This window comes from Ambystoma mexicanum, chromosome 9, assembly GCF_040938575.1.
Source record: "Ambystoma mexicanum isolate Mex_15411 chromosome 9, UKY_AmexF1_1, whole genome shotgun sequence".
Classification (NCBI taxonomy): domain Eukaryota; kingdom Metazoa; phylum Chordata; class Amphibia; order Caudata; family Ambystomatidae; genus Ambystoma; species Ambystoma mexicanum.
Window position 1 is genome coordinate 426985505 of NC_090931.1, and position 27785 is coordinate 427013289.

At 47.5% G+C, this 27785-nt stretch overlaps 1 protein-coding gene across 5 annotated transcripts in view; it reads right to left on the reverse strand.

Annotated features, from left to right (window-relative positions):
* The window catches only part of LIG3 (DNA ligase 3), a 1054678-nt gene that overhangs the window by 341570 nt on the left and 685323 nt on the right, over positions 1-27785 (reverse strand). For all 5 annotated transcript variants that reach the window (XM_069614890.1, XM_069614888.1, XM_069614887.1 and 2 more), the window contains exon 16: positions 251-325. In XM_069614890.1, the coding sequence (XP_069470991.1) occupies positions 251-325 (75 nt within the window). The remainder of the gene's footprint in view (positions 1-250; positions 326-27785) is intronic.

Below are 27785 nucleotides of genomic sequence, written 5' to 3' on the forward strand. Positions count from 1 at the left end.
GTCATGGATGGATTTGAACTCCTCTATGAAACAGTATCCAAAAGCTTACATCTTTTTCCCTAATGAAAGGGATTCACAAACGTCGCCCAATAATTATCATTACTTGTATTGCACCACTGAAGTGCTTTAAGTCGCTTACCTTACCATGGACTGGCCCAAGGTGAAATATGTAGATTAGAAAAGATATAAAAAAGCATTACTAACAGATTGCAGGGAATAACAGCAAGTTGTTTGCCAGTGCTGTGGTTACCTTTGGGTCACGAATGATGAAATCTGGATAATAATTCTTGTTGATCTTTAACCAGGCAGGAATTTGACTTGGGTCCTAGGATAAGGAAGAAAATCAGAAGAATTCAGTCATTTAAATACAACCTGACTGGATGTCAAAGAAGTCTAATGCAGCATTCTATTTTATTCCACAGTGCCACTTTCTACTGTCCATGAACTCAGGTGATAGCAAATACAGCAGTAACACCAACAACACACACTCTTCAAGATTTAACTATACGCTGAATGAGATAAAAGGCAGGTGCATACAGCCATTGGCAAAGGCTCCACATGTTCATTCAAAACAGTCAAAGAGCTGTTTGGAAGATTTCTGATGGATGTGAAGAGATCTACCCGAAGGAAGGTGGAAATAAGGTGTTCACCAAACTAAACCAAAACAATCAGTAAATAATTTAGCTGGGCAATCGGGCTACAGTACTAGGAGGGGATAGCTAGCTGGAAGCCAAGTACCTTGGCACAATAGGTTATGAGAGGAGAAGAGACTATACAGATGCTCAAAAATGTATGCACCGAGTATATTTAGTTTTTCAAATCAACAACAAAGAAAAGTATATGAGATTAGGTTAAAAGTAATAGTGAACACTTCCTCCCACCACCCTCATCCCATTGTTCCCTGTCCATACCCAGCCGAATTGAAATGTAATAAAAGCAATTTGTCAAGCATCAAAGGTCCTTCGGTACAAAACAAAGTCCAAAAATATGTAAAACAGGTTACATTATGAAGAAACCTAACAAACATTCTATTATTGAGACTTATCTCTAACAATCCTATCTTCACACGCTGATGCTAGCAATAGCAAATCTGATCACTTCAACACTGGACCACACTATACGTTTAGAAGCAGCCAGAGAGTTGAGATGGATTTCTAAAATCAACCCCTGCGAGTATGATTTTAGGAGGCCACCCTTCAACAAGGAAGACACAGAGGATAGCCAAAACCCAATTAAAGTAGTGTGGATGAGCAAGCTTACTTTCAGAAAAAGTGAGAGAGTGGTCTAGGACTACAATCAGTCCACAGAGAGAAACACCATTTAATTCATGTCACTCAGGCAGTACATAAAAATACAATTATTTATTAGGCCTTTCTAAAAACACTAAGCATACAAATATCACAAGCAAGTATAGTAATACAAAAACATATCACATTCCCCTTTAGAGATAATACCACCTACTAGTAGTCAGCAGGTAATTCAATGCAAGAAAAACTTGATTTAGATCAGAACCCAGTGTCCTCTGTCTTATGAAGTCCAGACCTAGGATATATGAGGCTGTGTGCCAAAAAAGTAACAAGTTCCAATATGGTTTTCTCCAGGAAAGGCATTTCAGAGATGATGCATTGGGATGCTGTGGTGTTTGAAAAGTTCCTTAAAGTGGTTTAAGTATTTTCTACAAATAAATTAAGTACTCCAACTCTATCCTGTTAAAAAAAGATGAATCTTAGTACAGGATCCTTGGTCCAGGTTTGACGACGAAAGGCCAGGCCAGAGGGAGTTTAGGAACAAGTGCTCTCCACCAATGTTACCCTATGGGAGACAGAGGGGTTAGCAACAGGTTTGTCCACTTACCACCCTCCCCTCTCCAACTCGGATTCTTCCAGATGACAGTGCAGGTCTTCCACAATTCGCATGGGCTCCAATCTTCTGTCGCGGTTCTCACTAGACGGTTCGAGGCAACCTCTTGAAGAAGACCCCAAAGGAAAAAACTACGCAAACCTTGGCTGTGCAGACCCTTCAGGACACCTCACGGACTTGCATAAGGATGGTTCCAGCAGAGGGCCCCATGGTCAGGTGCCAACGGGTGATCTTCCCACGGTGAACACGGAGGCAGCCCCAGCTCAGCTTTCCTTGTTGCCAGAAGGCTGAAATTGTGAGGACAGGCAAATTTCAGCATAAGCTGAAGATCCTGTTGGGACCGTTTTGCTGACGTCTAAGTAAGGGCTTAGTATTAGTAAAACCATTCCACTGAGAAAGTACAAGATTCCACTCTAAGTATAAGGCTGTACCACCCGAGTACCTGAGTATATGGTAGCGTAGACAGAGCAGCCAGGCTGCTCTTAGGAGTGAGAGTGGGCTGTAGGTAAGTACACTGAACCAGTAGTACACCAAGGATTCAATAGAAACAGTGATAACCAGAAGTATTATAAAAAATAAAGGTGTAATATAAATACAAGTAGACCAAGTTAAGTCTTGGGATGAATACTGGTTATAGAGTCATACAAACATTCATACAAACACACCATTATGCTTCAAGGTACACAGACCAAGGCATAACACCTTATTCAGAATGCCTAACAGTAATTCTAGGGAAGTCAAACCTTATCATACACATTTAGTATAGACCCCACCTATTCATGTGGAGTAAAACCAATAGAAAAGTGAAACCAACAGCATTACTTTTGGGAAAGAGGTACAAACAATTCACAGGTGAGTAAATTAACCTTATATATATACTTTTCAGAATGGCACAACAAACATTCAAGCTAAGTAAGAACTTTTATAACTGTTCACTCTCAGAGTTACAGTTACCAACCAAGTCTTTCCCAGGTAAGTACTTTTCGACAATTATTTTCAAGACAGAATCCTTTACTTATCCAGTACTTCCCTAGTCTATTGCGCAAGTTCACTCACAGGCAGAAGAAGGCCCCTAGTAATCTAGGTGCCAGCTGTATGCAGGGTGAGATAGGTGTCTGTTGCAGGCAAAAGTCAGAGTTCCTGAGGAAGACTGTTCTAACAAATAAGTTGTTAACTTGAAAGTTAATAAGGGCCCAGGAACTTCAGAGAAGACACCTTAGGAGGATTCCAGCAGTGGGCCTGAGTGAACTGGATGAGAGTGGCCTCCCAATCACAGAAAACCCTCCAAAATCTTTACAGAAATCAAAGGCTTAAGGTAAGTAAATACCCCAGCCAATACAGTACCTCCGCACAGAAGAGTTTCAGCAAGAAGACTTCAGGATCTGCAGCTAACAACCCAGTCAATGGATTCCTTTATCATGAAGATGGAAGGCAGGACTTTGGAAGGGATTTCTCAGCAAGGATCAACAGAGAAGGCTCCCGGCAAGAGTTTCCTCGCGGCTGGAGGCAGCTTATGGATTAGGGGCCCTTTTTGGGAGCCAGAAGAAGACTTAATATCGCTGGTAGGATTCTCGTCACTTGCAAGCTCCAGCACTCTGATGAGGGGACTTTACGGACTCGATTCACATCTCTGGAGGTCCAGCAGGATGCCACCAATGTTTCAGCCCGATTCGGAAGACCATGCACCGCACAATGGCTCCACATTACATCTCCCATAACGCACTGTTGTATGTGGGAAATGTGCGTTGAGGGTATGTTGAGAACCAAGATTGTGCCACATCAGACAAAAGTCCAGTAGATCTGTCGCACCCTGCACCAAAAATGGTACAGAGAGACAAGAAGCAGTGATGCTGACACATGGCAAAGGGCAACAGAATGAAAGGATTCTGTCCTCCTATGTTCAGAAGAGAACATATGCAGAAACTGGCATTTAGATGCTCTACACTACATCTCCCATAATGCCTTGCGGCATGGGGGAAATATGTTTGAAATTATGTTGACAAATCAAGATAGTGTTACAACAGGTAAGTAGAAGTCCAGCAGATGGGGCGCTGTTGAGCCGCCGTACAAGATGGCCGCCTAGGTGAAGAGCGCCTGCCGAGCAGAATCCGTTTTTTGTAATAAATCCGATCACCCCCCATTTTGCTGCATGTGTCTTCTACTGGTGGACGGGGGTGTGTTTGCTTTCGTATTGAGGGGCAATCCAAGCAGTGTCGGTGGCTGTGCTCTGTGTTCGGTGCCATTGGGGCTGCTACGCAGCAAAGAACTGTTGTGGAAGGCGGGAAGCGCTGGTCATCCCCGACACCATGAACCCACCGAGTTGGATTTCTGGCGCAGTGTCTGCAGATCTGCTGTGTACGTATCTGTGGCCGTGGATCGCAGGGGTGGAATCTTGCAATGCTACCGGCTGTGGATGCTTCCTGTGGGCATGCTCTGACCCCCTGGGCTGGATCGGGGAGAGGAGTTGCGGCTCCTGAGGACCTCGCCGGGCGCTGTGACTGTGAGGCGCCCGTGGGCTGGTGGTCCACGCCCCGTCGCTGACGCTGGTAACTGCCTGCCCACCTGAGGTGAGGAGAGCGGGTGCGGTGGGCTGTAGTTACCGGACAGGGGCCGTCCGGGGTGGCGCTGGGGACACGCCGCGATTAGCCTGCATGTGGGCCTCTGCAGCGGATTGACCCCTGCGTTGGAGCTGTGAGGATCGCTGTGTGGTCCGCCATTCAACGCGCTGCGACCTGCTCTATGTTGGGGTGTTTCGCGGCCCTACCCCTTGCTGCTGCACTCTGTGGGTGCCGCTGCACGCAGTGGTGACTCAGGTGTTTCTGCTGGGATATCCTCGCTTCTGTTGCCTGAACATTTGCAAGCTTTTGTGACCTGCCACACAGTGCATTCGTAGCAGTATTTGTGTGGGAGCAATATGCTGTGGAGCTGATTGCACACTGGACATTCCATCTTAGCAGACACCATTGGAAGCTCGTGGTGCGTTACTGGGGGGGAGGCTGGAGACAGTACCTTGGCTGCTCTTTGTGATCTGATGCGGCCCCTGGGAAGTCGGCGGAGCTAGCCTGAATTATTACTGCATTGCATTGCTTGTTCCAGTCAGCCTGTGTCCCTGTACTGTATAGCTCTGTGGCCCAATTGATGGACACGTGTGTCTGACCTATAGGCTCACTTCGCAGTTCCTGTGTGCCCCGCGCCAATTTGGTGGTTGAACATGTCGGTGCCTGGATCTGCATGACATCTCCTAGGCATTACTCTGTGGATGCGCTAGATTGCTGGCTCTCCCACCTTTTATTTTGAGGTATTGGTGCCTTTGTGGTGCACTCCCCCCTTCGTCTTTCCACTTCTGGCCTGGCGACAACAGTCCTGAGCAATGACCAAGGGGACTGCATCTAAGAAGAAGGGCCCAATGGACACTTATCCCAATACCCCTGCCAAAGGACCCTCCGGTGGATGATCAATCCCCCTCTCCTAAGACATTGCGAGAGGATCACCTGCTGGCGACAGTGCAAAATGGCTTTCTCACCGTAAATGTCAAGCTGGATGATATTGTTTCCAGTATTGGCTCCCTGAAGTCGAAAATGGAAAAGGAGGGAGCTCGCATCACTGAGGTGGAGTCCAGAGTTGGTGTAACGGAAGATCAAGTTGCAAAGCATGGACGGGACATAGCTCATCTCTAGCAGGAGTTTAACGGAGTGCGGAATAAATGCAATGATATTGAATCACGGTCGCGTGGCAATAACATTAGAATTGTCGGCATTCTGGGGGTGGCCTGTAAGGGTCTGATGGAGAAGTTCATTGAGGATCTCCTCAAAACCCTGTTTGATCCCTCTGGATTCTCACAGCATTTCCTTGTTGAAAGGATGCATCGGGGCCTAGCCCCAGTTCCTAAGCCGGCACTCCTCCTCGGACCACTGTGGTAAGACTTCTAAACTATCGCGACAGGGACTTGCTCCTGCGTATGGCACGCGAGCATGGCAAGCTGCGCTATGAATCCTCTGACATTCACATCTATCCTGATTTTGCGACGGCTGTGCTCTCTCGGCGCAAATTGTTTGACCCTGTCAAGAAGATGCGGAGGGTGCGCCAGGTGCAGTATGGTCTGCTGTACTCTGCCAGACTCCGTTTGCAACATGGTGGCAGGGCCCACTTCTTTGAAGAGCCTAGTGAAGCTATATCATATATTGAAGCTAATATTTCCATCCCTCTGCCACGTAGGGACCGTGGCGACCGGTGGATCCCCAGCATTTGCTGGTGCTCCAGACACAATGCATAGCGATTGATGCCGCCGGCCATGCTTCCCCGTCCACACTCTTAAAGGGGGTGTAACCTTTTCTGGCGGGAGGACTGTACTGAGGTGGCTGGCCATGTCTTTCGGATATTAGGCGACCTCGCAGTGCACCCTATGGAGTTTAAGTTCATTTGTGCATGGGTATGCATAGTCAAGGTTTGGATGATGAGTGTGGGGAGGGGATTGTAGGGGTTGTTGTTCGTGTTTATTTTCCTGTTGCATTTGATACGTGTGTGAGTGTTTTTGGCGGGCCGTTTCTGTCCGCTGTTAAGTTTGTTTAATCATATTGTGAAGGTCTTTCCAATTGCAATTTACATGGATAATTTCTGCACAAGGCTAATCAGCTGCAATACATATACTGCTCTGGGTATGAATAAAGTGAATGTTGACCTTACATTCTTGTCTTGGAATGTGCGTGGCCTCAACCACCCCATTAACGCCTGGAAGGCGTTTGCTTATATAAACCGCTGTTCACCCAAAATAGTTATGCTTCAGGAGGCTCATGCTCTGGGGCTCACTAATGAAAGATTTGCCAAAACCTGGGGCACTCAGTGCTTTTAAACTGGCTACTCGTCCCAGGCACATGGTGTGCTAACTTTGATACATCTTTCTGTTCAATTTCAAAAGCACAGGCGAGAAATAGACAGTTTGGGTAGGTATGTGGTGGTGTGGGGCTTATTGCTTGGGGTCAAAGTTGTGCTGGTTAGCACATATGGTCCTAATGTGAACGACCCTCAATTTTACTCCCATATCCTTGACCTCCTGATTAGGGACCCACTCCAGCATGTCATTTGGGGGCGCGATTTTAATCTTATTCTTGATTGTACTCTAGATCGTTCAAGAGACACGCAGAGGGAGCTTTCTGTAGCGGGCCGTATGGTAGTGAATGTTACGGGCCATCTATGGTTGGTCGACCCCTGGCGTAGTCGTAACCCGTCCAAGCAGGGATATACGTATTACTCAACTGTGCATGATGCCCATTCTAGAATTGATCTATGGCCGATTCTTGCCCCCCTCATGGCAAGGGTTGTTGATTCCACGATTTTCCCACGCCCCCTGTCTGACCATTCTCACATTACATTGACACTTGCTTGGACGGATGTTGTACAATCGTGGCCCTTATGGCGTATGCCACAGGGTTTCTTATCGGTACGTCTTTTTCTGAAAACTTACAAACTGAATCGATGGAATTCTTCCTACGTAACGCACCCTCGGTTCCCCTGATGGGCACAACTTGGGAGTCCTATAAGGTATGGGTAAGGGGTGAGATAATTTCTAAGGCCTCTGGAATGCTGCGTGGGACCAGGCAAAAACTCGCTGAGGTTGAGACTGATTTGAAGAACTTGGAAGAGGAACATGCACGCACCGGGGATAGGGCACTACTTGGCTGTATTAAAGAATCTCTTGAAATTCAGAGGACTTGTGGACTTCGAGGTCTGTATGCTATATCGCCCTATTCAGGCTAGGAGATATGGGGAGGCAAACCGGCCAGGGCGGCACCTGGCTCGGGCGGTGCGTGTGGATGCGAATACGCATTACATTTCAGGAATACAGGGGGTGTCGGGTGATATTCTTAGTTCCCCTGAGGATGTAAATGGAGAATTCTTTGAGTTCTATTCGCTCTACTCCAACTCAGACCAGTGTTCCCTGGCGGAATTGGAGCATTACCTTGATTCTATCCCGCTTCCCAAACTCTCGGAGGAGGCATGTGTGAATTTAGGTCTTCCCCTCACGACTGAGGAGATAGTGGAATCTATCAAATCACTTCCCTCTGGTAACGCCCCTGGGCCTGATGGCTTCGGGATCGAGTTGTATAAGGAACTGAGCTCGGTTCTGGCCCCTCAACTGCTCAGCACCTGGAAGGAGTTGTTGCAACGCCATACTCTTCCCCTTCAATATCGGAAGCACTGATAAAGGTGCTATTGAAACCAAACAGACCCCCAGAAAATGTGGGCTCTTATCGTCCGCTAACTCGGATTAATTCAGACACTAAGGTCCTAGCTAAATTATTGGCGTTAAGGCTGCTCACGCACATGACTGAACTGGTCCACCCAGACCAGTCTGGTTTCATCCTGGGGCACATAGCAGCATACAACTTGCTTAAGCTCTTTGGGGTGCTTTCACAAATCAGCCCAGACGCACAGGCCATTGTTGCCTCATTAGATGCCGAAAAGGCGTTTGACTCTGTCTTGGCACTTCTTGTTTTCGGTCCTGAGGCGCATGGGCTTGGGCGAGTTCTTTATCCAATGTGTCAAATTACTTTACTCTTCTCCGATGGCGAGGGTCAATACTGGGTCCACAATATCTCCTATATTTGCACTTGCCAGGGGCACGTGACAAGGGTGCTCTTTATCCCCGCTCCTTTTTGCTCTCTCTATTGAGCCTCTCGCTTGTATCATGCGGCTTAGACATATACATCGCGGGCTTCGCATGACTGGCCCTTCTCATATAATCTCTCTATATGCGGATGCCTCTCTAATATTTATTAGAAACCCATCAGTCAACCTCCTCCCGATACTTGAAGTGCGTAAATTCACTATATTCCCTGGGTACTGCATAAATGAAGACAAGTCAGAACTTTTCCCATGAAATGAGTCGACGGTCCCGCCGGTAGATCTGCTGGGTTTCAAATGGGCGCAGGATAGGTTGAAATATTTGGGAATTATTGTCACGCGGCAGCATCAAACATTGCTTTCAGAGAATCACTGGAACTATATTTCTATCCTTGCTGATAAGCTGAATTTATGGTCCAGGCTGCCTTTATCACTGTACGGCTGATTGTCCCTCCTGAAAATGGCTGTGGTCCCCAAAGTACTCTATAATTTTGTTAATATACCTTTATGGCCTGGAAGGAAATATTTCGATAAACTTATTTCAATAGGCTTTTGTTGGGGCTCAGATACAGCACGCATGAAATAGGAGGCTATGACTAAACCCTATGAACAAGGTGGACTACAGGCACCCGATTTTGAATTGTATTACGAAGTAGCCCAGGCGCACTTTGCGAGCCATTGTTACGCTTCAGACTCCCGCCCTGTACACACGGTGCTTGAAAGATTCAGCGCTGCTCATACTGGTTTGCGCTCCATTGTTCTTTTTTTAACCAACTTTATTTTCATTTTTATCTTTTTTTAAAACGTAAGACAACAGTTAGCCTTCGGTTACAGCAATGTTACAAACCATTAACATCTGTATAAACAAATTATTTAACCTACTTGGGCTTTGAGACTATTATTGACTTCCACCCCTCCCCCCTGAGTACCCCCACCCTCGCCCATCCTTCCAACTCCCTTCCCTTAGAGTTATCTGAACCAAACTGAATCAAGGTTATAACCAAAGCAAAGCAGTTTCCTGAGCTCATGTCTTCTGCCGTCTTTATCTGATATGAATGTTTCTTAGAGTCCTGGGTTTAAAGAATTGAGCCTCCCTCTCCCCCACATAGTCCTGAAGTGGATCGCATATGGCTAAGAATTTCAGGTATGTCCCTGACTTTGTGGCGCAAATGTTCTCCATCGCCATAACTCCCCACACTCTCATCCACCACCATGAGGCTGTAGGGCCTTCCAATGTCTTCCATCGTTGGGCCACTGTCATCCTTGCTGCAGTCAGTAGGTGGGTGATGAGGGCCGCTCTGTTCCCTGGAGCTGCGTATATCCCTTCTGACACTGCCCCCAACAGAATGACCTTAGGGGATTGTGGTAGGTCTGCACCTGTTATGTCTCTGATTAGACTCAGTATTTCTTTCCAATACACTTTTATCCTTGGGCACGACCACCACATATGGAACAGGTCACCTCTTTCTCCACACTGGCGCAAACAATCTGAAGGATATGTGGGGTTCATTTTATGTATTGTACTTGGGGGCAGGCTCCATTGTTCTTGCTAACAAACATCTAGATACCTGTACTTATGACCCGGTTCGCACCACTGTCAACGCCTGGGCAAGAGTATTCAAAGATTACAGCTCTCTGAGCCATATGCAGGCTCCATTCCTCTATGGAGAAGCTCTGGTCTTCCACCCACTTATGACAAAACTATCAGGAAAGATTAGGATACTGGGAGAGAAATGACACTGAGTGACCTCTTCCTCGAGGACACTTACATTACCCTACCTGATTTTGTCGAAAAGTTTGGGGGAGTCCCCATTCGTACACTGCAGTACTACAGAGTCAGGGCTGCAGTTAGATCAAAGTGGTCATCGTTCCCGTCATGATCTCTGCTTCCAAATGGTCAGGGTTTTCCCAACTCCCTTGGAAGCAGATTCATAACCCAGGTTCCGAGTGCCAACCAGTCCCAATTGGGACCTTTTGGACCCAGTCCTGGCGCCAGTGGCACCAGGCTCATAAATATGCCCAGTCCCAGCGCTGGAAGCGCCGGGCTCATAATGCTTGGGTGGACTTACCTGCAGCAGACCATGCTGCTTACTTGCCTGCCAATTGAGCCTCTGATCCTCTTCTGTTTGGAACTACTTTTCCTGTTGGGTGGGGCAGGAGCCACTCCCTAGGTTCAGAACACTGGAACTCTTCTGGAAAGCAGGAACTCTTTTCTTACCTAGGCGTGGCTGTGGAAGGAGACACCTAAGCACTACAGGAGGCTATTTAAACCACACCCAATGGATGAATCTTGCTTTGCATTATTCTGCATCCTCTGCAGCAGAACGCTCATCGTGTCTTCTGCATCTGATCCTGGGCCTAAGGAAAAAGGCTTACCATCCTGAATCCAGTCTTCAGCAACACCTATAAAGACAAGAAAGAACAGGTTAGCATTACGGTCTTCAGTGACAGCTCTTCACTTACCTGGGCCATCGGCTGTCTCCAAAGCCTCGCGCTGCATTCTGAAAGACAAAGGCTTACCTACTCTTCGTGCGCTCCGGAGGCCTTCGGTGCTGCATCCCGCATCTGAAAGACAAAACAAGGTGCGTTTAAAGACATTGGGGAACTTTAATACTCACGTGCCATTACTCCTTTCCACATCTAACCCAGTGGGTATTCCGGCACCCTGCAGCCGCTCCGAACTTGTACCTGCAAAATAAAAAGACAGTTAGAGCGCATCGTGAAGCAGGCAACAAGCGCTTACTTACGTGCTTCCAGGCGCTTCTATTCATCACACGGGCTCCATCTTCAACTCACTTCAGCCCGTCATCCATCATCGCCGGAACCCTGCAAAACAAGAGACATCATTACTAAAGACTTTAAAGACATTATTAGAATTAGAATTACTCGAAACTTACCGTTCGTGCAGTAAACGACGGACAGCAGTCCTCTGAAGTCAAGAGGCCTGATCCCCTTATCCAGTGAAGAAACTGATTACAGCACCCTGCTCCGAGGCAGATGGAGAGCACGGCGTTCACTTACCTAAGGTGAGAGCGTTAACCTTCGGGGTTCTACAGGAGAAGAGAAAGGGAAGAAGAGAGAGACATTCAATAACCCAGTTCATTAATCCCATATTTTCTATCTGCAGACATCTTACCCTTCGAGTCAAACATACAGTGCACAGAGGTCCAGCCCAAAGAGCCAGCCGTGTGTTACACATCACCTTTGAAGATACGGTATACGCCCAGTCAAGACCGGCGCCTCTACGGGAATCAGGTGAGCATTACAGAATGCAAAGCCTACCACAAAACTCCCGTCCAGGCACTATGGAAACCTCGGATACCGACCAACTAGCCCAGTTACTTGGGGAACTAAGGGCAAAAGTGCATGCAGCCCGTCAGGAAACGAACGCTCTAAGAAGAGAGCTGATTATTTCCAAGGAGCGAACAGATGATCTCGCTAGACAATTGCTACAGTCACAAGCCGGACTGACCCCGTTACCCGCATCTGGGGGAAATATTCCTTCTACATCCTCTATGAATCCAGTGCAGATCAACCTACCTGGGAATGTACCTCTGGCTCCGCCCGAACGATTTTCTGGTGACCCAAAGAGGTTTGCAGTATTTATCAATCAGTGCCGGTTGCATTTCCTATGCCGGCCAGCAGCCTTTCCAACTGATCAAGCTAAAGTAGCTTTCGTGCTTTCGTACCTTAGTGGCAATGCGGCAGACTGGTTGATCCCTCTAGTAAATCAAGATGATCCGGTCCTCCATGATTTTCAAGCTTTTCAGCTCAGTATGGAAAAACTGTTCGCAAGACATTCACAGGGGCAGGCCTTGGACAATGAGCTTCTTTCGTTGCGACAAGGTAATCAAGACCTTTTGGCTTATATTGCGTCTTTCAACAGACTGATAGTGGAAACTCAATGGCCTGAGGACAAAAGGATTACGCTGTTTTATAGAGGTCTACGTGGAGAGCTCAAAGATGTGTTAGCCCAAGTAGTGAATCCCCCACAAGATTGTTCGGACTATATAGACTTAGTCGTTCAAATAGATCACAGACTGCAGAACAGGAAGGCCGATCGTTCCAAGTTTGATGCTCGAGTATTTTCCAAACCGCCAACTCCTTCCAAAGGAGTAGACTCCGGGGAACCCATGCAAATAGGGGGTCTGAAAGGTCCTCTAACACAAAAGGAGCGGGAAAGGAGAAAACAGTTGCAATTATGCCTCTATTGCGGAAACTCAGGGCACTTTCTTCGAGACTGTCCGGTGAAACCTGCTAAGAAGGCAGTAGGAGCTGCAGTTACCAAAGTTACAAACTCTGAGCAGGGAAATGACCTCGCCCGACAAGAATAGAGGTCCTCTTGCCGAGCGTGAAAACCAGTTCCGTGACCTCGCATTTCGTGATACCTATGGTCCTCATTAGCCCTGATAATCCAGATCGATTACATGCAATTGAAGCTTACGTCGACAGCGGTGCCATCGGCAATTATGTGGATCATGAAATGGTTTTGAGGATGAATCTGACTCTTTGTCCCAAGGCTGTAAAGGACGCAATTACTACGGTGGATGGTACGGAGATAGCCTCCGGGCCAGTAACGCATACCACTCAAGAAGTGACGCTAATAAGTCAAGATGGACACCATGAGAAGATCGTGTTCGATGTGATCAAGGCCCCTCAGTTTCCGATTATTCTAGGAATACCTTGGTTAGAGAAACACAATCCTCTGATCAATTGGCGAGCAAGAACGGTCCAGTTTCCAGAATGTGTCTCTACTTGTCACCCTCCACCTGGTGTTGCACTGGCAGCAATTTCTTCAGAGACTCCCCAGTTACCTCCCGAATACCTAGAATACCAAGATGTTTTCCGGAAGGATCAGGCTAACTCTCTACCTCCTCATAGGTCTTATGACTGCCATATAGACCTGATACCTGGATCTACTCCTCCTAGTAGTAGAATTTATGCCCTCACCAAGCCTGAGAACCTTCACCTTCGACAATACCTGGATCAATACCTGGCAAATGGGTTTATTCGTCCTTCCAAGTCCCCTGCTTCCTCAGCTTTGTTCTTCGTTCCAAAAAAGGAAGGAGACCTTAGAACTTGTATAGATTATCGCTCCCTGAACCAGATCACCGTTAAGAATAGATATCCGTTACCTTTGATCCCTGAACTCCTGGACCAAGTCAGAAAAGCATGCATATATACAAAGCTGGATCTTAGAGGAGCTTACCACTTGGTACGAGTAAAAGAGGGCGATGAATGGAAGACGGCCTTCCGCACCAAGTATGGGCTATTTGAATATCAGGTCATGCCCTTCGGACTTTGCAATGCCCCGGCCGCCTTTCCATATTTTATGAACGATGTCCTCAGAGAGCTCATAGATGTGTGTGTTGTTGTTTACATTGACGACATCCTCGTTTATTCTTCATCGGAATCTGAACATCGGAAACACGTGAAAATGGTCCTCGAAAGATTGCGTCAACACAAACTTTTCGCTAAGTTGGAAAAATGTGTTTTCAACGTGACTGAAGTTGAATTCTTGGGATTCATATTATCACCTGGCGGAGTGCGTATGGATTCAAAGAAGGTCGATGCAGTTCTCAAATGGCCATCACCATCCTCCGTAAAAGGTGTGCAAAGCATGTTAGGCTTCGCTAACTTTTACCGCAGGTTTATCCCCGAATTCTCTCGAATAGTCCAGCCCATCACTGCCTTGTTAAAGAAAAACAAACGTTTTGAATGGTCTACCGAGGCGGAACAAGCTTTCCAGGATTTGAAGACTAAATTTATCTCTGCACCAATCTTAAAACACCCTCGCCCCGAACTCCCCTACATCGTGGAAACTGATGCTTCAAGCCTTGCCATGGGGGCAGTTCTATCACAAAAGGACCCGGTAACCAATCAGTTGCATCCCGTGGCATTTTGGTCCCGCAAATTCTCGCCTCCTGAAATCAATTACACGATTACTGACAAGGAACTTCTGGCTATCAAGTCTGCCTTTAAGGCTTGGCGGCATTATCTGCTGGGGGCCCGACACACCGTTACTGTGATTACGGATCACCGAAACCTGCAATATTTGAAAACCGCAAAAGCCCAATCATCTAGACAACTCCGTTGGGCATTATTCTTTGACGAGTTTGAATTCATAATTACCTATCGACCTGGTACAAAGAACGGTAAAGCTGATGCCCTTTCTCGGATGGGAGTGGAAGAACACTTGATCAACCCTAAACCTGTACCAATCATTCCCGAACAAAGAATTCTGGGTGTAATCGCCACACAATCCATAGAGGAAGTTAAGGATAAAGCCAGGCAACTTGTAACTCCAGCAGACATACAGAATTGGCATCTGCAAGGAAAGGACTTTGCAGTAAAGGACAACTTATTGTATTTCCAAGAACGATTATACCTACCCAGCACAGATTTACAGAAAGAAGTAATCTCTTGTTATCACGATTCTTTAATGGAAGGACATCCCGGTATAGCCAAGACCTCAGAAAAGATCAAGCGCTACTTCTGGTGGCCGTCTTGGAAAAAAGATATCAGAGACTTTATAATGTCCTGTGGAGTAAGCGCCCAAAACAAGAGTCAAAAGGAAAGACCAGCAGGCCTCTTACGCCCTATTGACATCCCACCTCGCCCTTGGCATACGCTTTCTATGGACTTCATCACCGATCTACCTCCATGCTCCGGATACAATACGATTCTAGTAATCGTGGACTTATTCTCCAAGATGGCGCATTTCATTCCGCTCAAAGGCTTGCCAACAGCAGCAACTCTGGCCCGAGAATTTCTCGAAAACATCGTCCGACTGCAAGGTTTTCCTTCGGTTCTAATTTCGGATCGAGGTAGTCAATTTATTTCTCATTTTTGGCGAAGTTGCTGTCGGTCGGCTCAAATTGATGTGAGACTATCGACCAGTCACCACCCTCAGACCGACGGACAAACCGAGAGGACCAATCAAACTCTGGAACAGTATTTACGCTGCATGCTGCAACAAACTGAAAAAACCTGGAAAGACATCCTTTGGATAGCCGAATATGCCTACAATAACTCTGTCCATTCGGGAACTGGGAAAACCCCGTTTTTTCTTTTGTACGGCAGTCACCCTCGAACCTCGGAGTTGGATCCCCTCCAAGAGCTTGAAACACCAGCAGTAGACTACCTGCATTCTACAATCACCCAAGCCTTTAAGGAAGCTGTTTCTCACCTTCAAAGGGCTAAAGAACAATACAAGAAAGGAGCAGATCAACATCGGAAGGAAGCCCCTCAATATGGAGTAGGGGATCAAGTCTGGTTATCCACCAAATATCTACCTCTAAAAGGGCCACGCATATTCAACCCAAGATACCTTGGTCCCTATTCCATCACTACCATAGTAAACCCAGTAGCGGTCAAGTTGGACTTGCCCCCGCACATGAAGATACATCCGGTCTTCCACGTCTCTCTATTAAAACCCGTGCAACCTCAAACCCGACTAACTAAATCTCCAAAACCTATCTTAGTTGATGGGGAACTCGAGTTTGAAGTCAAAAGCATTCTGGACTCCAAGATCTCCAAATCTAAACTATTTTACCTAATTGACTGGAAAGGCTACGGCCCCCAAGAGAGATCCTGGGAACCTGCTGAATATGTCCACGCTCCTCGCCTAATCAAAAGATTTCACCAAACATTTCCTGACAAGCCAAAACCCCCGGAGAAGCCCGGTTTGGGAGGGGCCTTGAGGGGGGGTACTGTCATGATCTCTGCTTCCAAAAGGTCAGGGTTTTCCCAACTCCCTTGGAAGCAGATTCATAACCCAGGTTCCGAGTGCCAACCAGTCCCAATTGGGACCTTTTGGACCCAGTCCTGGCGCCAGTGGCACCAGGCTCATAAATATGCCCAGTCCCAGCGCTGGAAGCGCCGGGCTCATAATGCTTGGGTGGACTTACCTGCAGCAGACCATGCTGCTTACTTGCCTGCCATTTGAGCCTCTGATCCTCTTCTGTTTGGAACTACTTTTCCTGTTGGGTGGGGCAGGAGCCACTCCCTAGGTTCAGAACACTGGAACTCTTCTGGAAAGCAGGAACTCTTTTCTTACCTAGGCGTGGCTGTGGAAGGAGACACCTAAGCACTACAGGAGGCTATTTAAACCACACCTGATGGATGAATCTTGCTTTGCATTATTCTGCATCCTCTGCAGCAGAACGCTCATCGTGTCTTCTGCATCTGATCCTGGGCCTAAGGAAAAAGGCTTACCATCCTGAATCCAGTCTTCAGCAACACCTATAAAGACAAGAAGGAAACAGGTTAGCATTACGGTCTTCAGTGACAGCTCTTCACTTACCTGGGCCATCGGCTGTCTCCAACGCCTCGCCCTGCATTCTGAAAGACAAAGGCTTACCTACTCTTCGTGCGCTCCGGAGACCTTCCCACTGCATTCCGGCATCTGAAAGACAAAAGCTTACCAACTCTTCGCACGCTCTGGAGGCCTTCGGCGCTGCATCCCGCATCTGAAAGACAAAACAAGGTGCGTTTAAAGACATTGGGGAACTTTAATACTCACGTGCCATTACTCCTTTCCACATCTAACCCAGTGGGTATTCCGGCACCCTGCAGCCGCTCCGAACTTGTACCTGCAAAATAAAAAGACAGTTAGAGCGCATCGTGAAGCAGGCAACAAGCGCTTACTTACGTGCTTCCAGGCGCTTCTATTCATCACACGGGCTCCATCTTCAACTCACTTCAGCCCGTCATCCACCATCGCCGGAACCCTGCAAAACAAGAGACATCATTACTAAAGACTTTAAAGACATTAGAATTACTCGAAACTTACCGTTCGTGCAGTAAAAGACGGACAGCAGTCCTCTGAAGTCAAGAGGCCTGCTCCCCTTATCCAGTGAAGAAACTGGTTACAGCACCCTGCCCCGAGGCAGATGGAGAGCACGGCGTTCACTTACCTAAGGTGAGAGCGTTAACCTTCGGGGTTCTACAGGAGAAGAGAAAGGGAAGAAGAGAGAGACATTCAATAACCCAGTTCATTAATCCCATATTTTCTATCTGCAGACATCTTACCCTTCGAGTCAAACATACAGTGCACAGAGGTCCAGCCCAAAGAGCCAGCCGTGTGTTACACATCACCTTTGAAGATACGGTATACGCCCAGTCAAGACCGGCGCCTCTACGGAAATCAGGTGAGCGTTACAGTTCCCTGCAGAACCTATTGCGTGTCAGTCCCTAGAATTTGTAGTCACCACCGGCTATACTCGATATCTGATCTCTACATTGTATAGGAATTGCCAGGACATGGGGGCCGCGGGCACGGCTGTAGTGGGAGAAGTGCCTAGGCAGCCCGATTGATGATGTGAAGTGGGCACGCTGGTGTAGGCTTACTAAGGATGTTTCGCTGAAAGCGAGGCTTCGGCTTATACAAGTTAAATTGCTCAATGGGCTACACTACACTCCTTTAAAGGTCGCCAGGTTTGCCCCCTCTGCTTCCTCTAACTGTACCAAATGTGGTGCTGCGGAGGCTGATACCCATCATATGTTTTGGTCCTGTCCCTTGGGTATTCGGTTCTGAGGTGAGGTGGCTGAGATTCTGTATGTCTGCACCAACATTTCCCTGTTTTTGTTATTTCCCAAGTATCTATTTGGCGACATCGGGAAGGCAACAACTAAGAAAAGAATGCTAATCAATATTGGTTGTCTGATAGCCAAGAAATGTATTCTGCTTAAATGGAAGTCTGGGGCAGCACCGAAGATTATACTGTGGCAGAGGGAAATGACTCATGTATGTGAATGTGAAGAAACATATTTCATTGGTTTTATCGCCCTGCAGACCTAAAAACATTTGGGGACCATTTCAAGAGTACTTGCAAGGTCAACTGTCTAGCACTGTATAATTGTTACCTTTTTTTTGTTAAGACACATGGTATGTCATGGACATTGTTCTTGTTAAAATGGTAAAAGGCAGAGTGTTGCTTAGACTTCCTTTGATTAAGTGCATTGGGTGCCCTTCAGTGTTTCATAAATAAAGGTTTAGAAGAAAAAAAAAAGTCCAGCAGATTACCCAGACTATGCACCAAAAATGGCACAGAGATAAGGAATGGTTATTCTGATACACGACAAGGGGAACAGGAGGATTGGATCCTGTCCTCTTTCTATGTTGACAATAGAACATATGTTGAAACAAGCAGTGCACGTTCATGTAGCAACTGGGATAGTGCGAGCAAGAAACAGGAACCAGACGAGGCACATTACCATTCTAAACAAAACAGTAAGTGTGATTTTAGGAGCCGTTAAGTAGGGGCACGCAATGTAAAACCAGTGAATGTAGAGAAGGGGCATTTTTTTGTAACTAAAAATGAAACGCCCAACAGAGGGGGGATCGAAGGAGTGGGAGACACTTTTGGACAAGCCCGATATAATACCATGCCACGAGATGGCAGGACTTTAATTTCACTTTGTCATGTTGTTGATAATGACACGATAATTGAGAATGTGCAACGGAGTAACCCAGCCACATATGTCATTATAGGGATGCTCTGCTGAGAACAGTGTCTCCACGGGATTTGAACAGACATCAATATGTGGTGCTGAGAGGACCTCCATCATCACAGTACACGAGAAACGCTTTGGGAATCCCAAATAAGTAAGGCAAAAGGCCACAAAGAGACATACGATGGGATGCCAATCAGTCGTCAGTATTTATTCATGTGGGTCTCCCCTATCTTATTAGGATGGGATACCAGTACCTAACACCGCAAACTCGCTCTATGGAAGTGGGATATTACCCGGACTCTGTAAGCTGGGACCTAATATCTAACCGCTAAGAAAGTGATTCACTTTGAATTAGTAAGTAGCCTTCTCTTTTAAAAAATATGGATGGCTAAATGCATAAGAAATTATTCAAATTAGAACATTGTATTTGTTTGTTTCTTCCTACTGTGTAGGATCTGGTACCAAATCCGTTGGAGAGTACATTCATTGTCATTTACATCACCATTGGAATTTGCACACATGGTGAACCAGACTAGGTAACAATTTACCTCCTTGATCACATTAATTGTGTTTTAATTTGAGATGACATGGATGCCAATAATCTAAATTGTAATTAGTTTATCATTATATTTGTAGATCACAAAGGCCAATTCCATCTATCAATTCCGCTCCACCCCATCTACTCATCCTTCCGCTCCTCCCTGAAAGCCCTTCTTCTCCACTTCCCCCGACTCTCCTTCCCTACCTCTCTCCCTACTCAAAACCCCTGCCTCTCCTTCCCTTCCCCTCACCTCCCCTCCCCCTCCCTCCTTCCTTCCTTCCTTCCCCCTCCTCCCGCTGAGCTCATATTGGATACTGTAACCACCAGGGAGTGTAGGTGGCCACCAGAGGGCTCCCCCTTCCCCTCCCTCCTTCCCCCTTCCTCCCTCTCCCGCTGACCTCAAATCAGACATTGATACCTCCTTCACCTACCTCCTCTCCCCTCCCCCCTCTTCCCCTCCTTTTGAGTAAATTGTTCTACATACTGTACCACTGGTTTGTTTCAGGTTTGTAAATATGCTTCTTTCATTATTGTACCTTGTTTTATTCTGTAAAGCGCTTTGGAGTAAAGCGCTATATAAACTCAAACATATCATTGAGGAAACACTTTTTCGTTGTCCTCTGTCCTGAGGAAGGTCAGCTGAACGATTGGTGAAAGATGATCTGCACCCACTAAAATACGACTGAAACACGTGTCGACAAACTGTCATCCTCTTTATACAGATAGAGGGATACATATGTAAAATACTAGAGTTGAAATCTAGGAAATGTGTTTTGAATTTTGGGGATTGGTAGAATAGACACCCATATGAAAGTATAAACGTTGGTATGAATATGGTACGTATGAGATAAGATGGGAAGTTTGAATGGAAGAGAACTATACATTGGTTTTGTGATCTTTTTGATGATTAATTTGAATTGTCATTTGAAATGAAGTGAACATTTTTTTATTGGTAAAAAACCTTTGATTATACATATATGGTATCCTGTTATTATTTATCTATTGGTCCATTTTTCGTTATTTCCACTGGTGTTCATGGGCATACCCCGAGCCGGCACTTTGGCGCCATACTCGAGGCCGCCCACTGGTGTCAAGAATATAAAGATGTGAAATTTGTCATCAAGACCGGGGGAATACTGCTGAAGCGAGACAGCTTTGCCTGTGCCATCATCCAATCGTGAACCACTGTTGCCTCTCGAACGAACATGGAAGGTCATCAACTGTGCCTTCCTTTGACTGGTGGGATCAACTACTCCAGCATCCTGCACCATTGTCCTTCTGTCTGACTTCAGAAGTTTCCCAGGATCATTCTGTGGGCTGGCGATTAACTGACCAGGCCTCTCTGCTGCAACAGTCACCGCACCCAGCTTGTGCTTGGGACTCTGCAGGTCCTCAACCTGTGGGCAAGGAGCATTGCTGGCTGTACCATCTGCTCTCCATTTTGAAGAGGGACCTGCCTGTAGCCTGTTCTTTACCACCATAAACCGAACCCGTTAACCTCTAAGCTGGGTTTCTTCACTGCTGTATTTTGCCTGTTGTGTCCTGGAGGTTCCACATGGCTGCTGTTCTTGAGTGTCTGGCCAGTCGTGCAAGTCCAATGGAACCATCCTTGACGCAGCAATCAGCACCCCAGCCTAACAGCCCCAAACCCGACACCGACTTCAGCCACAGCACCTGCAGCTGCTGGACCCACACAAGCAGGACCAATGACCAAAGTAACTGGCGTCAGCGATTCAGAGCATGTCTGGTGTTGCTACTTGGAAAATCTGAGTTTTTAAGGGGTATATACAACTTTGTGCTACCTCGCATCATACAGGTTGCATCAGCGTAGAGTACGGAACAAGTTACTTACCTGATACTGCTGTTCTCCAGCATTGCTCTGGCATAGATTCAAATGCTCATGAATATTCCCAGTCAGGTCGGGAATTCTCTGTAAAAGAAAAAACAGTTTCACTTTCAATTACAAACTGTCTTACTCCTATAAAGCAATCACTGAGCACTGGATCATATGCCCCCAACCAATGACTGTCTTCTCCCTAAGCTCCTCTGGCATCCATCTTCAGATCTGGTAGCACGTAAAGTGGCAGTATGACCAAGAAGAGCCGCAGAGGGGCAGGAGGGAGGGTTTGCATGTGAATCCATGCCAGACCCATGCTGGAGAAGAACAGTTACAGGTAAGTAACATGATCCTTTGCCAGCATGGGGTCTGGCATGGATTCACATGCTCATGAATTAAGAATACATAGCAGTACATAAACACAACCAAGGGAGATGGCAAGGCTCAACAGAAGCAAATACTCTTACCTCCGGACCAGGCTCACCTTCAAGTGAACAGGTTGCGTAGCACTGCTTGGTCGACCCTGGACTCCTCTCTGGAATCCCTGTCGACGCAGTAGAAACTTGTGAAGGTGTGCGTAGACCTCCATGTAGCATCCCTGCAGATGTCCAAGCAGGGACAGACCAGACAGGAAAGCCATCGTCGCAGCGATCGCTCTGGTGGAATGGGCTCTCGGACGGCCGGGCAGTGGTCGGTTTGCCAATCCTTGACAGTGCTTGATACAGCCGGAGAGCAACCTGGAAATGGAAGCCTTAGATAAAGCTTTCCCATGGTTCACAGGACCAAAGTTCACAAAAAGTTGCGACGTCTTCCGGAAACTCTTTGTGCGTGCCACATAGAACTTCAGATTTACATGCCTCATCCAGCGAATGCAAAGTCCTTTCAGCCGGCGACAAAGGTGTCGGAAAAAACACAGGTAACACCAAAGGTACGCTGAGATGGAATTCCGACGGGACCTTTGGCATGAAGGAGGCATGCGCAGCACCAACCTCGCCTCGTGGAAAGTCAGATGAGGTTGCTTGCAGAACAGGGCCTGGATCTCACCTGCCTTTTTGGCAGAGGTGATGGCCACGAGAAAAGCGGTCTTCCATGAAAGGAACTGGAGAGGAGCTTGATGCATAGGCTCGAAGGGAGCATGGGCGTAATTTTAGGGGATACGGGGGTGTTTGTCCCCCCCAACTTTCATGGCACACTATTTTGTCTGCATTCATTTGAATGGGGCACCTTTTCTTCAGAGGTCATGTCCCTCCTTTCCCCCCAACATTTTCAGCAAAGTTTCTCCACTTGAAGGGAGCCCCTATGAGCCTTGTTGGCACCACTGAGTTCCCACACCGGGGCAGGCGGCTTCACCAGCGGGAACTATCCAAACAGTCCTTTGAGGAACTCCTTGACTAGACGGTGTGACCAAAGAGAAGACCATCCCAGAGACCTGGTGTAGCGGGAGATAACCGCCAGATAGTGTGCACCAGCCCCGCCTTAGCCAATGACAACAAGTACATAAGGATCTGAGGGGCGTGACCCTTAGTGGGTTGATCTTCTGCGACGGGCACCAATTCACGAAACGCTCCCATTTGTGCCCGTAGCACTTAAGAGCCAATGATGCCCTGGCAAGGACCTCCCTGCAGTCCGCCGGTAGCTCGTACCCACCAAAATAAGGCAGCAGGATCCAGCCCTTCAGGTTCAGCGATCCTGGGTCGTGGTGCAGGATCGCGCCTCCTTCTCTGGCGAGCAGATCCGCGACCATTGGTAGATTGACTGGGGGTGCCATTGACAGGCTGAGAAGGTGCAGGTACCAGATTTGCCTTGGCTATGCCGTGGGGAACGTGGATCATCCGGCACTGGCACAGTTTGAGTTGACTGATGACACGTAGTAGTAGAGGCAACCCCCGGGAATGCGTATAGGAACAGACCTACCCACAGGAAGGAGAACACGTCCCCCATGCTCCCCGGCTGGTGAAACCTGATGGCGAACCTCCGGCACTTGGTGTTCGCCGCTGTCGCAAACAGATTGATCTGAGGTCTGCCCCACCTGAGGTAAAGGTTGTCCACTTGTGATCCTGCCAAAGCTTCCACTCATGGGAAGAGCGCAGCTCCCTGCTGAGAGAGTCAGCGACAGTGTTCTTGACTCCCGCCAGGTTAAAAGGAATGAGAAACATCCCCTGGGCGATGGCTCAGTGCCACAAGTCCTGCGCCTCTCTGGTGTGCGCTGGGGATCTGGTGCCCCCTTCTTCCTGATGTAGAACATTGTGGTGGTATTGTCCGTGAAGACACTCACCACTTTACCCTTGAGGGACAGAAGAAACGACTTGAGGGCCCAGAACACTGCCCGCAGTTCCTGGATATTGAATGGAGATCCCTCTCCTCCACCCGCCAAAGGCCTCTGGCATGCAGACGTCCAGTGTGGGCTCCGCAGCCCTCCAGCGAAGCGTCCGTGGTGACCGCCTCCTGGTACGTGCGGCTCTGGAAGTCTGCGCCAGCGGCAATATTAACGAACACCCCACCACCTTATTGCTCGACGGAACTCCTCGTCGGGGACCATCCTGTCCATGAAGCTTCCGGACACCTGGATCCACCGGCGGTCCAGGAATTCCTGGAGGGGTCGCATCCACAACCTGGAAAGCCTGATCAGGTGGATACACAACATCATCATCATGCCGAGCAGTGACTTGATGGCTCGAACTGTGGTGATATTCGGAGACAACAGATGCTGTACCTTGCCCGAAATGGTTGCGATCCTTACTTCTGAGGGGGCCGCCAGGCAGAACGTGTTGAGCCTCGACTCCAGGAAGAGAGCGTCCTGCGATGGAATCAAGCAGGACTTTGGATAATTCACGAAGTATCCCAGATCCGTCAGCAGCCGGGCAGTCCCGTCTGTGTGGTTAACAGCGATTTCCCTTGACTTGGCCCGGATGAGCCAATCTTCGAGGTACAAGTACACATAAATCCCTTGCAGACGTAGATGGGCCGCCACTGGTGCCAGGCACTTCATAAACACCCTTGGTGCCCACTTCAGTCTGAAGGAAAGGGCCTTGAATTGGTAATGCTTTCCCTGTACGACGAAGCTCAGGAACTGCTGCTGCTTCTCGTGAATTGTTTAGTCACTGCAGGTCTTTTTTAGTAAACTCTGGCGTCCCAGAATCACTTTGGAACGCGCTCTATCGTCCCTTTTCTTAGCATGGCCTGTACCTCCTGCAGGAGCTGAGAGATGTGCTGCTTCTGCCGGGCCACCGATGGTATCCGCAGACCCTTCTGCTGGAACTCTAGAGTGTGTCCACGGATGAGAGCGTCCAACACCCATCGGTCGGTGGAGATGATCTTCCACTCACTGACTAATCCCGCCATTCTGCCTCCCACCGGGGTGCATGGGTGGGGGCCCTGATGTCCTGGTCGGTCCAGTCCTGCTTCGTGGCCTGCGTGCCACCTTGGGAGCGACGACGGCCACCTCAGAAAACCTTGGAACGACTCCTGTAGGCCTCCTGTGTCATGAAACAGGTGGGTTGATGGTAAGAGGACGAACCGCCGCCGAAACCCTTTGACGATCTTCCGGCATTGTCGCCTGAGGCACGAAAGGAAGGGCAGCATTACTGAAGCGTGCCTAGGGCCCTGGGCTGTCTCTGTGTCAGTCTTGATGGCTTGCAATGAGTCATTGACAGCCTTTCCAAAGAGATTATCCTCATCGAACAGCATGTCCAGGTCTGCCGCCTGAACTTCCTGCCGAAAGTTGGTGGCTTTCAACCAGCCATGACGACGGAGACAGACACTGTCACCCATCTGGCAGAACCCTGTGTCCGCATTATCCAGGGCCACAGTGATGGCATGGCCCAATGCCACTCCGCCCTCCTGGAGGATCTCCAGCGGCTCGACCCGCTTGTCGGTGAGGTGTAGAGCAGGTCCCAAGTACGGGCCGCACTCCAACCATCCATTTTGAAGTACCAGGAACGTTCACGCCGAAGTATGTGACGTACGAGGAGCAAATAAACCAGCAGAGAGCCGCACTGGGGCTCTGTTCAGTACCTATCAGAAGAACCGCACCCATTGAGGTACCGACACCTAAGAAAACCTGGACAGTAAAGTATCCATTGAGAAAACCAGATCAACAAATGAAACGGAATGAAGATTGTCTCAGTACAGTCCCTGAAGAAGCCAAAAAGGTCTTAATGTAAGACGAATGGTGACGTCACAAGAACCCGGACTGACTCACATATAGAAGATATGACGACCTGCGAATGATGAAAAGGGGCAAAACGCCATGGGTAAGGGACATCACGAACCTAAAGTGAAAGGACGATGTAAAATGTAAGAAGCTTATGCCATGAGTTTGACGAAGATATTCAGTTAGTTTACACGTGTACATATGCTTGGAATCGCAAGAAAGCTAAGAAAATTGTGCGGCCTGCTATGCTTAGTAGTAAGATAGATTGTGGCAAAAGCCACCTATACATACCTACCTCAATAGAAGCACGTTATATAAGTATACTTCCACTAAGCACAAGGGCAGAATCAACCAAAGGTTACTAGAGGTCGCATGAAGAGAGTTTCATAGTTAACAAATCAAAAATAAAATACAGAAGCGAAACTCAGAGAGACAAATCGTGCCAAAAAGCCAAGGTCGTATCAGCTAAAATAGGCCAAAAGTAGCTATAACTAATGAAGCAAGGAACAGAATATCCTGCTCAGAAAGGTCAAGATAAGAAGCAGAATGCAGGTGGTGGACAAAACGAAAATCAAATACACGAATTACATGGAGAATGAGGCAATTTTACGGTGTCTGAATCACGTGAACAACCAAGCGAGAAGGGGGACTTTCACACCTACGCATGGCGGAGTGCCTTGCAAAGATATCAAAACTTTTCCAGACAGAGATGCAGTCTCAAGGCCAACGACAGTGAAATAATTGACACACGACCACTGAAGTGATGATTGATTGTAGCAATAATTGGAGAAAAGCTGGGGGAGCTGACATGCATCCTGCACCTGGCTGACCATTCTGCATGCTGCTAGGCAAAGTGGAAAAGTATCAGTGGGGTTGGTGCCAACCCAATCATAGTGGACCAAGTAATCTAGGGTCCTATAGTTAGTAGAACCAATGGGACGTCGTACGTTTAGTGACGTCTACAATAGCCATTTTTAAGGTAGGGCTTAGATGCCCCACCTGACAGTGTTTACCCAACCCCCTCACTTTGTTACCATATACAGATATAGTATATATATTAAAGTTACCTTCCTAGATCCAATAGAATTGCATGCAACATTTTAAGCGTTACACGTCAGTGATGACGTGTTTTTAGTATAATTTATGTGTTTTTTATGAAGTTCGTTGGAGCTGTGAAGCGAGAAGGAAGATCAAGCAACCGCTGATATTCATGAAACGCCCCTTTTTTTGTACTTGTCATTAAACGGACTCCCTTTGCCAAACCGTTGAGTTATTATTGATTTGATGCTAGAGTACTAATCTGCATCCCCATCCATCTCACAGGTGCTGCTATTCCATCTTAAAGTGCTACTGGGCAACCCCCAGCTTTATGGGCCGGTTGGGGTCCTAGTGCACACTTGGTAGCAGAGGATGGTTTATCGATTATCGATTAGATAAGACACCCATTGACCGTCAACATAAAGTAACTCTAGGTCCTCGGCAATATCACAAGTCCTTTTGCCATCTGGCTAAGTAAACTGAGAAGGTCCCAGTGGACAGTGGTAAGAATAAATTATAAAACCTGCAGGTTAAGGTCTTAAGGAACCTGTGCTATCCCCCACAAACCCCTTCCCACTTCTACGAGCAGCCAATCGGGTGAACGGCAGGAGAGGCGGTGACAAAGGCAGTGATCCCGAGCATCGATGGAGGAAAACATGCGAACGGTGAGGGAAAAAGACTGAATGCTTTAGCAAAAAGTGCATGCATTATAACAAGTAAGGGAAGGTAACGGAGGGAGGAGGGAAACAAAAATACAATTAGAAGTAGAGTAGAATGTATATAATATATATATATATATACACATATATATATATATGCTACATTACTCACCGTAATCGTATTTCTGATGCTTGCATCTGCTTAGATTCACATGCTGTGCATAGGCCGACATCTAGTGGCAGTTGCGGAGTGTTACAGTTTGTTTTTCGAAACTCGAAAATGGGCATCGACACAGGGCGTGCCAGTAATACTATCCCTAGTGTGACGTCCACTGTACCCATGATCCCTCACGCGTGTAGGACCCTCAGATTGTATTTTTTCTGACATGAGGTAGTATGAGGAATAGCGTGAGTACAGATAGTCCAAGCAGATAGAAAGGTAAGACTACAAGCATCCATGCGCCTTCTCTCAGAGGGGAGGAAGGGTGGGTCGCATGTGAATCTAAGCAGATACAAGCATCAGAAATACGATTACGGTGAGTAATGTATCCCTTCTGAGGCTTGTGGAATCTGCTTAGATCACATGTTGTGCATGGATTAGTGAGCAGTACCTGAAGA